The sequence below is a fragment of the Pteropus alecto genome, unplaced genomic scaffold (assembly GCF_000325575.1).
Source record: "Pteropus alecto unplaced genomic scaffold, ASM32557v1 scaffold146, whole genome shotgun sequence".
Lineage (NCBI taxonomy): Eukaryota > Metazoa > Chordata > Mammalia > Chiroptera > Pteropodidae > Pteropus > Pteropus alecto.
This window is the reverse complement of record NW_006442107.1, coordinates 29,966,789-29,982,972: the sequence shown is the minus strand read 5'-3', so window position 1 is coordinate 29,982,972 and position 16,184 is coordinate 29,966,789. Positions and strand designations below refer to the sequence as shown.

Below are 16,184 nucleotides of genomic sequence, written 5' to 3'. Positions count from 1 at the left end.
TAGAAGTTAGATATCTCATCCAAGGTCACTTAGCAACTACATGGGGACCAGGAATCAAAACCAGGCAAGCTGGTGTAGACTTCCCATTCTCCTGCTGCCACAGTCCTCTGAGGCAAGCCTGTCCTAGCATTCTTTCAATTAGACCTAAAGATTCCACCCCAAACCATCAGCTTTGGAAGAAATTAGACCTGGCAAATGATACAAAAAGGCACAACAGCCACCCTGAAATACCCCAAAATGCAATCCCTGTCTTTTGTTACTATTGGAAAATTAGGCTTGCACTGTGTTAATTTCTAATTATGCAACTTCCCTTCATTGAACCTCAGTCCCAACCTCTAGGAGCTTAGTTCGAGTTTAGAGTAGGACCTACCATTTAGTAAGTGGTTACGGTAAGCTGGGACCACAGTGAGCAAGTCGTTATGTACATTCTCCTTCCCCCTCCCACCAGTCCTGCTGGTCGGTATTGGCAGCTCCAGTTGTGTCTTAGAGATGGCAGACGGTTTATTCAAACTCCCTACCCAGGGACTCTCTCCAGCTTAACTCAAGTCTCTTGAGCAGGAAAACGCAACTTTCAGGCTTTCATCTGATGAGGTAAAATTGATATAGTAAAATTGATGATAATAAAAATGATTTTTATATTCAGCATGTAACTGGTGCTGGCAAGGATTCCCCAAAACCTGAGGTTATAGATAAACAGATGCCAGCACTTATATCCCTGAGGACTTGACACCAGGTCGGGATCTGTGACCTAGCAGGTGATTGCAGACCTTTCCCCACTGCCCATGGCATAAAGGGCCTCTGCCCCACTAGATTCTCTTTAGCCTTTCAGAATTCTAGATTTCACCTCCATTCGAACTGATAGTTTAATTTAATAAGGACACAGTTAACAGCATTCAAAAGCCATAAATGAACATAGGGCCAGCCTGAGTTTAAGAGTGCAGCACAAAGCCAGCGCTCCCAACTTTAGTCGTAACCTAAGGGTCATCTTGCTACGTGGACTAACAGAAGTCCCTGGTCTTCAGAGCCCAGAACCATGGGAAGCAGTGGACTCAGGAACCTCAGTGCTGTTCGGGTCTGGCAACCACACCTTAAATTTATTTCCAAATGGAAGCCTCAGCAGCCAAGGCAATTTGCTTCCAAATTTATGGTGTAGAAAATTTTTTTTGCTTGGGAACACAATGGTTTTTTACATACCTTCAACATTTATTTGTGAATCACAGGAATCTGATGAGTATTATTACTCGACACTTCAGTAGCTCCACAACACAAGATTCATTAGTTGTGTCTTTTTAGAGTCTTGTACATTTTGGAAACAATACAAAATTGATTTACCAGAGCATGGATTAGAGATGTGTATATATATATTTTTATTTTAAGTTCATGCTATTTCAGGAAAAACAACTGATTGATGCAGCGATTCTTTTCCAGAATAAAGCCCAGCTTTGGCTCAGGTCTTAATCCCTAGGAGTACAGAGCTTTAACTCTTGGTTTCCCAAGAAAGCCCTCAGTGATGCTGCATAGCTGTGACTGCAGACTTGCTCTGTGAGGCTCCCACCCTGGGTTTCCAAGGCTTGTTTTGTACATACTCCTTGTCCAGCCTGACAACTTCATTAAAGAACATTAACATTTGTAAACATACTGGCTTTTCTAAGAAAATGTGAAGTTTCCGTTCAGAACCTACAGCCTTGTACTGTGGGGCTGAACTACAGGGAGGGAGATAACCTATTTACATACTAAAAAGGTCAATGTTAGACAATCAGCATTTAGAGACAAATTTTCTGTTGCTTGCAACTGGAGCATAAGAATGTGTGAGAAGGCCACAATTTGCTGTCTCTATCTGTGTAGACAGCAGGCTTTGGTAAATATGCACGACATCTGTGCTGAGCAACCAGGGCAGCGATGGACGAGCTCCTTCACAGTTTAGAAGCTCTCTGATTACTATCGGGTATGTGAGTAGGTGACCATGCAAAGTGCAGGTTAGCTTCACCTACTAAAAACAGTAATTAATTTGATGTGGAAATATTTGCATAACAGCTTTTCAGGCTTCTTTGTGAAACAAATCATCATAATAGTCTTTAAATTATGTGACTACTGCTTACTTAAACTGCCATTTGCATTAGGAAAGATTAGACATTTTAGAGGGCTTAAAACGTTTTCTTTTGTGGTCTTTCTCTTCAAAGTCTTTTTAAAATATCAACAACTTTATTTTGTTAATGTGTTGAAAGTATCTTAAAAGATGTTATAAAGGCATGAGTTTTCTCTAAAATCGCTATAGTGTTTCTGCTTCTTACCCATTTGAATTTTCAAAGCAAAATAATAAAGGAATTGAGATCCATGGCTCCACCTAAATGTTGGATATAACATAAAAGTGACATCACTCCTGAAGGTGGAACACTAGTTCAGAAGGGCTGGGGAGAAGTATGCGGTGAAAGGGAAGTCTTCCTCCTCGGTGACAGTGGCCAAGCTTGGACAGGCAGCAGCCGTTGCTCTTCCTGCCATAGAACCACAGCACATTCAGAGCTTTTGCTCCAGAAAGAGAGCACCCATTGAAGAGTGCCTGTGCCAGGGCAGTCATATCTCAGCTGTGGCTGCTTTCCGTAAGTCCCAGTGAGGTCACTGGCGCTTGCTGGGAGCTATAGCGGCAGCTGCCTCCCAGGTTCCCATGGGGATCCTATGCTGCATTCCACGTTTAGTGTCCCCCAGGGGACCTGTGAGGCCAGATGTGGACCTGAGCCTGTTCCTTTGGAGGCGTGTGAAGTGGCTTCCAGGATGAAATCATTCTCTATGTACGTGCACATCCCAGGTGGTTCTATGTGCCCATTCACTTAATAGCTCCATTCAGCGAGGCTCTCTCTGTGCTTCCTCTGACTCCTGATTTAGGGAGAGAGAAGCCAGGACAGTGATAAAATTGCTCTTCTTTGGCATCGAATAGCGTGTCATAAAGATTATTCAAATTCGCTTAGCAAATAGCCACAGTCTTCGGGGCTTTATGTAACAGCCAGTTTTCATAACCATTGTTTTGAAACAGAACAGTGGTATTGGTTGTGCTCGGAGACTCCTAGCAATGATGATGTGTGACCAGAAGACCAAGGTTTCCACTGTGTCTGCACTGTACCTAACCTGACTCTGGACCTCTGTAATGACGGGCTGACCTAGATGATGCTCACTGATTCATAAAATCAGCGCTTCTCTCCCCTGCCTCTCTTTCAGAATACGCCGCTGAGCAGACACAGCACGCTCTGCACCAGTCGGTCTTCATGTCATCCTTGTCGGCCCACCCTTTCCGAGACCTTCCTCTCGGCAGGGAGCAGCACTGCAAGCTGCTTCCAGGTGTAGCTGACATCCAGGCAGGCGAGGTGGCCCGATGGACAGTGGATGAGGTGAGCAGAGCTGCTATGGGGCCCTGGGAAAGAATGCACTCAACTGCTGAAAATCTCTCTTAGGCACTGAATCCAGTGTATCACATTTAAGATCCACATTTGAGGGAAAAGGCAGGCATGGTTTTGAGGAAATTAAGGAAGTCCAGTTATTTTGCCCTCCTCTCCCCATCCCTGTGCTCCATGGCCATTGGTCCTGGGTTCATTTAGGCAGAGGGGCCAAGCCTCTAGTCCCACATCACAGACTGAATTTGAGGAAATACAGATGTATAAACATATCAGCCTTGCATCCCGTCAGCTCCTGTCCTAAGCAGCATCTTCTCTGGGAGGGCGCCTGCCCACAGGGCATTCTGTGTCCTCACGGGCTTTGCCCAATGACCACCTGATCTTGTGTTCTCACTGCAGAACAGCTCTGTGCTGCCCGTTTATTCACCCAAAGTCACAGATGATCTTATGTTTATTTTATGTCAACCTTATGTATATTTTTAAAGTGAATTAGATCACGATATGTACAAGATGCTGTACAGAGGGAAAATAGATCCGATTTTAATATAAACCCGCCTTACGATATTGGTTTCTATTAAGGATCAGGTTAAGTTCCATATTTAAAACAATTTTCTTTTAAGGAAGATGTCTGACTGACATCCCTTTGACAAATGTATCGTTTTCACTAGTCAGGTCTTAATTATTTTTTTAAATGGAGGCAAACTCTGGGTCACTCCAAGGAGTTAAATTAGAAACAGAATGTTCATTGAGTACTTACTGAAGTCAGCTTAACTTCATCTTGATTTAGGCCTTCCTTGCCAGCCTTGGACAAGGAGCAGGTTTTGGGAAGGCCACCGGAGGCTGGAGGTTTGGAGCGAAGCCTGATCCCTCCTCCTTCTCCTGGGCAATTCACAGAATCTGTCTGGCGGACTCCCATGGCCCTGCATGTCTGTGCATGGAGCAGAGGGGCCAACACCTTTTCCCCAGCACACCCTGCATGCCCACCTCTCCTTCCACTCCTTCTGGAGGGCTGCGATGGTCCTAGTTTTAGAGAATTGACTGAATGTGTCAGGAGCTGGCTGGGTGTTTGAGGGAATGACTAAATGTGATCCTGCCCCCTCAAGAGTATGCAGAGTCTGCCCCTCACCCCCTGGTCATAAATTTTTGCCAGTTTATAATGCATGCACCAGCTTCGTGACCAAGCCGACTGAATTAAAACCTATCATATCTATCATCAAATTATGTCTAGTTTTGCCCTTGAAACAACACTGCACATGATAGGGAGTTTGACTGAGAAAACAATGGCAAGTCATTCATTCCTGATTTTCAAGCCATTCATCTGAAGTTCTACCTCTTTTTAAGACTGACAGTGGCTCTTCTTCCTTCACTTGTTGCTGTGCTCTTAGCCCCTCGAATCATCACTCTTCTGCTCTGAAAGATGTCCTAGGGAGAGAAGCCGCCTGGATCCAGCCCTAGCCTTCCGTGTATGTGCAGAGCAACTGTGTCCTGAGAATGAGTAAACACGGTAGAGAAGGGAGAATTCTGGGTGTGTCTCCGCCCAACTTAAAACAATCCCTAGCTTCCCAGTAACATCCTTGTTGTGTCGCCGAGACCCGCATGGACTATCCTTGCCTGACTTTCCAGTCCTACTTTCCACCCCACCCCACGTGGTCCTTCCACCCTGGCTTACAGAATATTGTCCCTCCTCAGTCCCTGCATGTTATCCTCATACTTACACAGTTGCTACCACTGCGTCGAGTACCCCCTCCCATTATGCCTGCTGCTACCCCCAGCCATCAGCTCAGTGCTCACCTCCTGCAGCAGCCTCTGGGCTGGGTCAGACATCCTGTCTCTGCTCCCATTTCATCTGAGCGTCTTCTGTCACTGCGCCTACACTCACATGTCCAACCTGTGACCAGATGACAAAAAACCTTATTTCACTCACTTGGAGTGTATCTTGAGAACCTCTCACTATACCTGGCACATAGGAGATAACACAGTAAATGTTTGTTGAATGACAAGGGCATTGTGAGGTGGATTTTGAAACCAAAGTGGAATATATCTAAGCAGAGAAGAGAAGGGAAGCCATTCCAGTTGTCAATTCGCAAGAGAAGGGAACAACAGGAGGTTGCATGGAAGTGAGTATGACGTATGCAGGGATGGCAGATATACAATGTGTGCTTTATTAATATTAATAATGATGGCAAATAATATTAATATAATGAAAACAAGGTAAGTAGTCTTATTCACCCATTTTACAGATAGGAAAATTGAGGCACCAGAGACTAAGTAACTTTTAAGGCTGCAGAGTGAGATCCAGGTCCTGAGCCCACCACACACACTGTGGACCTGGGCACAGGGAAAAGTGATCTGGGATGGAGATGGGCCAGGTCTGAAGCCAGGCCCTGGCCATGCCTGCTAGTCAGTGGGCAGAATGAGCCATCTTAGATTCTTATGCAGAAAGTCACTTTGTGAAGATGGTGCTTGAAGGAGATGAGAATGGCAAAGATCTGCAGAAAGAGCTGAGTGAGAGGTGGCCGAGGAAGGGGAGACAACCAGAAGCTACCACCATGCTCCTGATGTGGGGTAACTGGGTGCTGGACTGGGTGATGCCATGAGAAGAACCACCCAAATTCAGTAGACATTTTAAAGGCAAAAGCTACAGTACAGGGAAATAGATGAGATAGAGAGATGAGGAAGTGAGTTGAGCCGAATGTGATTCCATGCAGAGTCTCAACACTACACAGTTTAGAACCTATTTAGGATAATAATGTGTGAGAGCTGTGGCCCCAGAGTTCACCTGAAGGAATAGAGAAATAGTGGTGCTGTTGAAAGAAATAAAACTTTGGGGAAAAGATCCAGTTTGGGGGCAGGAGGATAAGGTGATGAATTTAATAAGGGACATTCTGAGTTAGCGATCCCTGTGGATTACATCAGTGGGTATGGAACAACTATTCCAGTCGGCGGAAATACAAGACGGGTGAGCGCTCACCAAGGAGGTGATCATCCAGAGGGAGCTGCAAGGATGGAGGTCAGTGGGCCTAGATTAGAAAGTGCAGGAAGAAGGGGCCGGAAAGAGCACTCTGAAGAGAAGCCAGGTGGGGAGTCCATGAAAGGAAAGTGTGGAGGAGAGGCAGGGGTGTTCGATGTGGCAGGCAGGCAGGCAGGCAGACATCCAGTCAGGGTTCCTGGATGGGGCTGTGGAGTTGGGCTTCCGGGGATCTGGAAAAATTCTGTGCAGCATGTGTGTTTCTGTTTCTTAAGGGGACAGCCAGAGCTTTTATTAACTTCTCAAGGAGGGAGCATCATCTAAAACGAATAGGAAACACTGCTTTAGGAGCATTAAGTAATGAATAGGAGATTTGCTGGGGGCCTCTGATCTGACAGGTTTCAAGTCTGGCACTGAATACAAGTGAGAGATTGGAGGGTGAGTAAATCAAAGTAGCTGGTCCAAAGGTGAGTCTCACTAGCACAGAGAAGATCTCAAAAGGAAGAGACTCACAGTGGGGGAGATGCCATCAGGGATTACGAGGAAGGAGAGATCACTCTCCCTGGATCCCTGTAATGGGCACACATGGAATTCTAGCCTTTATCTCTAGAAGAGCCCTCAGAGATTTTCTAGATTAAAAATCAAACAACAATAAGAGAAGCTGTCTTTATAAAGTGCTCCTGCTTGTAATGCTTCCTTAACTGTGGTTTCCCTCGGGGGTGCATTCCAGAGAAAACAGTTTGGGTTAGTCCCTAATTTTAGTATATCTTAGTTTTGATATCTCCCTAACAATATGCTCTCATGGAAAAGGACCACATCCTAAATTTAGAGTGTCAGTATCCTCACACTCTATAGCACATTTCCTGGCACCAAACTAGGTCCTCAACTAGAATCTTTGATGGGTTGAAAGTATGGGCTTTGTGATAGTTCTTCTGTGTGCATCTTTGAAAATAAAGCAGCCCTCAGATGGGAGTTCACTTAGAGGGCATTCCAGTGAGTACCAGCAACAGAGTTTACCACTGTTATATACACCACATTTAAAATGGTGAGCACGGCAGTGAGAATTTGAAAAGGCAGCTCAGGGGAGCAGGAGCTGGGGTGGGGGCGCAGTATTCTTTTGTGCTTTCTTCCCATTGGGCATATTGGAAGGGAACCTCATAAGACAAGGACAGGGTGTGTTGAAAATAGACTTGTGCACCCTGTGTTAAGGGCCATTCAGCAAGACTTGAGGTGGGTGGCTGTCTGTGGCAGAAAATGAAGCACAAGAACATTCCTTTTTGTCTGCCATCCCGGCCTGGGAGGAAGACCTTCGCTCTACATTGTGTCACCTGTGAAGAGAAGCCAAGCGAGCAGGGCCTTCAGAAATCCCCCAGAGCACGGGAGCTGGCTTTTAACTCCTTGGTCACTGTGGCCGTTTCTACTAGAGAAGTGTTTGTCAAAGCTCAGGAGGGCCGTAAAGTCAACTTAGCAGTTCTGAAACAAAAGACAAGATTAGAAGAAAGGACGTAATTGGAGGAAAGGTTATTGTCTATGAAACCTGTGTCAGAAGTGGGTGGATGTGCGCACACTCAAATTATGGTCAGTGGGAAGTGTATGATTTCTTACTCTGGATAATGGAAATACTCTACATAAGAGTATAGGTATTTGAAAGTAGGGATTAAAATATTTTTATAGCTTTTTACATCCTTATAGCAAAATCTCGCCCAGAGTAGTTGATTGACAAATGTGTGAGTGAGTAGATGAATGGGAAGTGAATTTTGTGCGCATGTCCATGGGCACATGAGGTCTGGATATGACACGTATGCACACTGCAGCCACAAGTGTGACCCAGGTATGTTTCATGCACATACGGGTACTTGTATTTCTTATTTTCAAAAATGCTTTTTAAAGCAGCACATATAAATCTCACCCGCCTCAACTAAGTGCTCCCTAAATGTCCATTAACTTTAAGGGATGGCAGTCGCTTTAAAAGCAGTCTACACAGGAGGGAGTGTTTTGAAAAATTCAGGGTATTGCTAAATAAGCATAGCAGCCTTCTACCACCAGGCCCTTAAAAAAGGGCAAATAACAATCTCTGCTGTTAACAAATGAGACCAGGGCTGGAAACATAGTCCCCAGTGGACTTTGAGGCTGTACAGTCAGGCATATAGCTACAGGCTCAGCAAAACAGAAAACACCACCATTTGGAAAGATTTAAGGGAGCAGCAGCCCCACTGAAGAAAACAAGGCCTGCTGAGCTCCAAGAGGATGCCAGGAAAAGTAGGTCGCTGGGGGAAGCAAGTTGGGTAAAGTAATGGGCTCATCTAAGAGCCTGCACAGTGTCATCTTTCTTAGTCTTTCCAAACTGCTGTGTCATTCCTGGAATTAACTTATTCCGTGTCCTTCCAAAACAAAGCTGGGGCTTTAGCCGAGGGACACTGTTCTCCAGAGAACTCGGGGAACCACCTGCATGTCAGCCTTCATACCAGTTGTGCTTCCCAGAGCCAAGGCCAAGGTTGCCCACCCCCAGGCTCCAACAGAGCCACCATTACCTCAGAAAAGCAGATGCGTCCACACAGCCACCTTGAGTGGAGGCGAACAGGTGGTAGTTTGCTCTTTCATAGAGTTTGCTCACACTTATCTGCACAGTTCTCCACATTTACCGCACACCTGAAGAAAACAAGGTTTTACATGGGGAGAATGAGAGGGAAACTTTCTGATGCTATTCTGTGGTATGTTAAAGCTCACCACTTTTACATTTGGAAAATTTGTAACAAAATGGGTTTCCATTAAAGCTCAAAACATAATTTCTTCTTAGAGGGAAATAAATACTATCAATACTGATTAATGATACTGAATAATGATTGAGGCCTTTGGATATTTTAAAATTCTGGCCAGAAAATCTGCCTCAATAGATTGTCTTTTATTTGGAAAAAGAAAAACAGATTGAATAGAAGCAGAATCTCTTTCCAAAAAGACTGAAGAATTCAGACACATGGTATTGCAAACTAGATGTCGCTGCCCTCCTATGCGCCCTCCACTTCCCATCTGAGGAGGACAGAGTAAAGGACAGCAGAAGGCAGGACAGGGATAGGCTGTGCTGGCACCAAGCTCAGGGCCATCATGGCAGCACTGGTCTGTTTACTCTTTGATTTAACACATTATTTGCTCTCATGAAAAATCCAAGATACCTCTGACTTAGACAATGATTCCTTGGCTAATAGTATTAAGAAGGGGTAATGTGATTCTTTTTTTTCATTTGCCCAGAAAAGGATATTTTAACCTATGCAAACCATCAAGGCAACGTAGAACCCTTGTGCTGTGAGCAGAAATTCCTGGTGTGTGCACTTAAGGAGGCCATCATCTCCCAAGCACATCACTTTGCCTGTGGGGGAACCAGGGGCCCTATTGCTAGCATGGCATTCCCCCGAGAGCTAATGCTTGAGGTACAACAACATGTATGTCTTCAGCTAATTCTTAGTCCCTCTTCTCTACTTTTAATTTCCCTACTATGATATTCATTTCCTCTTCCTATGAAAGAGCCATCTCAAAAGAACCTTCCTTTAGAGCAGTGGCTCTTAACCAGGGCGATGTCGGCAACATTTGGACACATTTTCGGTTGTCACAAGGAGAGCTGGGTGCTACTGGCACCTAGCGGGTAGAGGCCAGGGATGCTGCTAAACGTCCTGCGGTACACAGGGCCCTACGGCAAGGAAAGATCAGGCCCAGCACTGGGCTGGTGCTGGGGTTCAGAAACCTGCCCCAGAGCATTCTTCCTGGACTTGGCTTTGATTCCTTCTGCCTCTCACCCAGCCTGTGGGCAGATCTCAGGGTTTTACCTTGCAGCACCTCTCGCCTCCAGCTCTTTGCTCTGCCTGGTGCTATGCAGCTGGTCCTGCAGCGCCCCCCACGGGACAGCTGTAGATACCTCCCAGCTGCCACCCTGCCCAGCGCATCCACACACTGCCAGGCCTCTCTCAGGCTCTCTCACACTCTGGCCTCAGCCCTAACTGCACATTAGAATCAACTGGAGAATCTAAAACTACATGTCCAGCACCCGGCCGGGAGTAATCTCTGTGGCCTGCACCTGGCCTTCATTCGTTTTAAAGCTCTCCAGGTGGTTCCAAGGTATAGTCAGGGTGGAGAACCATCGCTCCAGGGCTCCCTGAGACCTGCTGATAGAAGTGCAAATACTCACCTGGAGACCATAGCCCTCCTCTCCTGCCTTTCCCACCTCTCTCTTTCTGTTCCACAGCTTTAGCCAAACTGGACCCCACTGTTGACGTCCCGCTTGTGGCCCTGCATCTGTACGGCTCTGTGACGATAGGTCTTCTCTACCCCGCCTACCCAAATCTCCCTCGTGGAAACACTGCACAGCCTGCAGTGCCCTTCTCGGCCACCACCTCCCTCATGGTGCTTTTCCTGAGTTCCCACCCATGATACCCTGTGTCCCTTCTGGAAGCCTGTAGCCTAAACCCCTCTCTTCTGGATTTTAGCATATTGGACCCTGCATATGGTGATTAGTAAGCTATGAATCTTTTACTCGCCATTTTCCCTCTATCTTCCCACTACTAATCTAACTTTAAACTTAGTGAAAGGTCAGACTTGACCTGCTCACAGGCCTAGCCTTCCCAGCACCCAGCAGAGGCTTCACATGTCGCCATGGGCCAGATGAGCAGCCTGGGAAATGAAGGGACTCTACCCACCTCTCAGTGTCCCAGGCCCCAGAAACACTCTGTAAGCCCTGCCATCACCTGCCCCAGTGCCATGTGTCTGTGACTTGGCCATCAGTATTACAAGGCTTTCCATACTTCCCTGAAAATGCCAAGCACACGTTCCATGTTTCCCATTTGGCTAGGAAAGAGAAAACTGTATTAACTCAGCAAACGGACTTGGCTCCTGGGTGCCAGGACCACTGGAGCCCTGGCCTCTCTGCTGCAGTGTTGGGAACTGGAAGGGTGAGGCATGCTGATGCCTCCCAGGTGCCCCAGGGCTTGAAGATGCCATTGTCTGGTGGCGTGATGACATGACTACTTTGGAAGGATTTTATTTTTTTTTTAATTCTCATCATCTCACACTTTAGCAGGATGATTGTAAATGACTCATAATAAAATATACTTGCAGCATCAGAGGTGAGTAAAGCAGACACCAACATGCTGATTGCCCCTAAAAAGGCATTCTGAAATCTTCATATTAGACAGACTAAACAGCTGTGAGCCGACGGGACAGAGTTCTAGGGCGCTCCCACGGGTGTTGGCCCCGGCTACTCTGTAAGCTGGAAATCAGCCAACCCTGTGCTGTTCTCTTCTGCAAAGTCGGGGGGAGGGACCAACATCTGCCAGCATCTCCCAGAGCTCCTACAGTGAGACGGTACTCCCAGAGCTTTGCCTGTGAAACACATTGATAGAAGGCCCTGTGCTCCCTGGCCTTCTCATGGGCCCTCCCCATGAGACACAGGAGAGAAGGCCAAGTGCCCATGATCCAGCCCATACAAGAGGCAGAGAGACAAAAAGAAAACCAAAAAACTCAGCAAGACAGTTCCTCCTAGGAATATCTCCTCTCAGGATTCATTTGCTGTTGCTTTCAGGCTTGCCTTTCGCCCCGTGCTACAGCAGAGCCAGAACTTGCCAGAAGTGGCCAGAACCCAGTTGTCATTCTGGTTGTTGGGAGTCTACACTTCATTACATTTTTTCAGTCAGCTCCCCAAGAGTAGCACTTGGGAGCACTCAGTGGCTTCCTGAGCGTATAGCCAGATCTTTGCCTGATCTTTTATTAAAAGGAATCTGGAGCATATGTGGATGAAAAGGGAGGAAAAAAGTAAGGGTGGAAAATTGAGCCAAAGAGACTGATTAATAAGTAAGTTATTAAGCCTCTTTGAGCTTCAGCTTCGTAGTCAATTACGTGGGAATTCACTACATATAGATTTCTCTCTCTTTTTTTAAGCATTTTATTTTATTATTAGTTTCAGGTATACAAAACATTCATTTGACATTTATATAGTTTATGAAACAATTCCCCCGATTACTCTATCACCCATGGCACATAGATTTCTTGAGCTCCTGTTGTTGGCCTGCCACCAGGTAAGGAATTGGAGACTCAGATGAGTGAAATGAGAATGAGCCCTTGGGTCTGTTGAAAGGGCAGGTGGACATGTCCCCATCTCTGACGGTCACTGTGATAACTGCCATGCACAGGCCACTACCCCCTGCCCTCTCCAATCCCACAGGGTAGATGGGAGGATCAGATGAGAAAAGGTTCTAGAATGCCAGAGCTCCACACAGATGGAGACTGTCATTGTCATCATGTAGGTCAGCCTGGAAATAAGACTAGAAAAGATACTGGGGGCTGATCTAATTTCTGAGCTGGCAAATACTAATGTGACTTGATAGTTACTATTTAAATCCCAAGTGTCTGAGGGCTTTGAAGTATATTTTAGTCCTATGTTGAATTAGTACAACCCAAGAAATTATTTCAGGTGCGTGTTTTAAATCTGGCTTTCATCTTGCCCTGTAGGTGGCTGAGTTTGTACAGTCTCTGCTGGGCTGTGAAGAGCATGCCAAGTGCTTCAAGACGGAGGTAAGAAATATATATATGTTTCTATACTTGTAGATCCAGAAAGGCTTTGTTTTCATTTACTTAAGTGTAAGTGTAAAGGCTTTGTTTCCATTTACTTAAGTTTGGGGAGGCAAGAGAAAAGGGTCCAAGCAGGAAAGAGCCCAGCAATACAGGGAGCACAGCGGGGCCAGCCTCTGCTGGGGCTCACTTCTGTTTTCTCTGCTCTGGCGCAGAGTGCTGTAGTGCTTGGCTCATAGAACATGCTCAAGAAATAGACTATTCGAATATATTAATTAATACTCATAGATATCATGAAGCCTCTGCACTGCAACCTCAGGCTACATTGGGGGCAGTGAGGAACCCCATCGTGGGCCAGCCTCCAGGAGGGGAAGGGAGTTGCCTCTTCCAGTGAAAATGGGACCATTCTGTGTACCCCACTCTACAGTGGTTTCAGAAGGAGTGCTGAGTGGCCACACAGTCCTTCTGCAGGGTTTCTGCTTCCTGCTTCCTCTCAGTTAGAGATATACCTGACTGCTTCACATTTGTCCTAGAATTAGCATCCATAGCTCTAGGGGCCCCAGAAGAGACTAGACCAGCTACAGAATAATGCAGACAAGGATAGTTACTGTTTACCTGGGGCTTGCCACATGCCAAGCCCCTTTACAGTCAGCCTTGGGCCCTCACAACTCTACAGGGCAGTTTACCAATGAAGAAGCTAAGGCCTCAGGAGGAAAGGGCAGTTGGATTCCGGCCCGCAGCCATCTGATTCCAGAGCTTCCATCATTGCTCTAGAACTCTCCAAGAAAACTACTCCAGGATGCAGTACATACTCTCCCTCTCTAGAGGTCAGGGCACACGTGGTTCAGGGGAAGTACTCTTTGAGTTTGGGGTCTTGGACCCCTCAGAGTCAGGCCAGCCCTGTATTTCCAGGAAACTCAGCATCAGGGTAACTATGGTGGCAGTCTGGGTAGCTGCCAGTGGAAATCTAGGGTTCTGCTGATTCTGCCTGAGCCCAGCACAGCCTAGGCATAGTTGGCCCAGCCTCACACAGACAGACCATTCTCTGCATGTAACACCCAAGACCCACCTCATCCACATGTTTCTTTGCAGATCAGGTTGCTCAAGCTTGGCACTTATGACCAGCAATGTCACCACGGGCACATCGCTTAACCTCTCTTATCCCTCCTCTATAAACACAGAGTTCTGTGAGCGGACCTTAATGATTAGGATTAGTGTGTTTGCAGTACCTAGACCGACTCTTGTCCCAGAGAAGGGGCTTAATAAATGGCAGCAATATAGAGCAGAGGTTCTCCTCTGGAGACCAACAAGCCCTCCATGCAATCCCAGGATCGTCTCTTAAAAGCTGTATGACCTTGGGCAAGTCGTTAGGCTTATAACTGTAGTTTCCTCATATACTTTATGGGATCGTTGGGAAGATGAAACACATAGAAGAGGTTAGAGAATGGCTTCAAAAACATTAACTGGTATCATCGTCACCATCACCACCATCACTACCTTATCCTTTGGACGTTTGGCTCTTTGGCCAGTGGGTCTTGCCTGGAAATGCTGGAGCTGAACCCAGGTTAGGGTATGGATATAGGGAGCTTCTCTCCTCTGTTATGGGAAATAGGCTTTTTACCCCATGGGAATGGTATTCCATTCTCTAAATGGATAATCCTTCATCAGGCAATATATCATAAATACACAGGAAGCTTTTTAACACTTTCTAAAAACTTTAACTCCCCCACCCAATGTCCCCCCAGTGATCCCTCCTTCCTCAGCGAGACATTAATACTGAGGTTTGCATCAGTAATTAAAAAGGGTTAGAACCACAGAGCTAGGTTCATGGAAGGCTATTACCATAGAAAACCCTTTCATTCTATCCTTTTGGGTCTGGAACCAGGACTCATTCTGAGCCAGTCTGTGTAAATACGTGAGGTGTGGGTATAGGACACACCCACAGTCCCCGGGGTTCAACCTCTGAGACACAGTGGCGTCTCCAGGAGCTGTGGAGAAACGACCTGCACTGTGGCCACTCACCATCATGTGAATCTCAGGAAAGTTGTTACATCTCAGACCGCAGTATGTTTTAAAAGTTAATAAATAAAGTTTTTATTTTACATTTCTGTTTATAATGGCATTTATCATGGATAAAAAAAGAGAGAGAGAGAATACAGGAAAGTTAAAAGGAAAAAATAAAAACAAAACCACTATGCCACCAGCCACAGATAACTTCCTTTAACATTTGGTACAAAGATTTCAAATAGTTTAGCTATGTCTATGTCTGTGTATATGTGCAGTCATGCATATTTAATTTTGCACACTAAAACCAAGATCTTTCTATATTATATCATGTTTTGTTGCTTAACGCTTCATGAAAAAATTCCCAAATCATTGTTTCATTGAGAGACATGAATTTGGGTACCTGCCGAGCACCCCATCCGAGGTGAGACCATAGTTTATTTACTTCTTCTATTTTGGGAATGCTAGGTTGTTTTCGGTATTTCGCCATTATAAATAACACTAGAGTGCACTCACTGCACATTGTCCTCTTGGGAAAAATTCCTGGAGATTTACTTGGTGGATGAAAGTAGGTTATTTTTAAGGCTCTTGATACAAATTCAGGCCAGGATACTTAAAACATAACAATAGAAATTTAGCCTGGGGGCAGTTAGTGTATATTGAATTCATATTTAACAGAGTGAACACCTTTTTAATTTAACTTAGCTTCGGGGTCCTGGGGGAAAGTGGAGTTGAACAATGGTTGGGACTAAGGCTTGGGAGGGATGCCATCATTCTCTGCTGTCACCGAGCTCTGCAGGGAGCCCATCTCAGGTTCAGTGTCACAGAGAGTAAACAGGCTTTAATAGCTTTTACTTTTATTTGTGTTTATTTACATGCAGCAGATTGATGGCAAAGCCTTCCTGCTTCTGACACAGACGGACATCGTCAAGGTGATGAAGATCAAACTGGGCCCAGCACTGAAGATATATAATTCTATCCTCATGTTCAGGAATTCCCAGGACTTCACTGAAGAAGATCTTGTCTCAGGCCAAGAAGCCAGGGGCTAAACACACCACCTGAGCTGCTGCCACACTGGGACCTTGTTCTTTTAGCAATAAAGTTGGCCCACATTTGATTTTAATGTCCCCAGGGTCATATCCCTATTTAATCTAGACTTCTTATATGGTTGTGATTTATACGTTTAGAGAATTTTGATGACTGGTCCAGTGCCAACGACGCAGAGGCCCAGGCACATGTATAGTCTGTGAATATTTTTATCTTCAGTGGGGTCCTTT

General features: G+C 45.7%; 1 protein-coding gene across 1 annotated transcript in view; it reads left to right on the top strand.

Annotated features, from left to right (window-relative positions):
* Positions 1 to 15,956, top strand: part of L3MBTL4 (L3MBTL4, histone methyl-lysine binding protein) — a 244,485-nt gene extending 228,529 nt beyond the window's left edge. The window contains 3 exon segments of the mRNA XM_006920119.1: positions 3,211 to 3,380; positions 12,844 to 12,906; positions 15,789 to 15,956. Coding sequence (XP_006920181.1) covers positions 3,211 to 3,380; positions 12,844 to 12,906; positions 15,789 to 15,956 — 401 coding nt within the window.
* Positions 15,957 to 16,184: the final 228 nt, after the last annotated feature.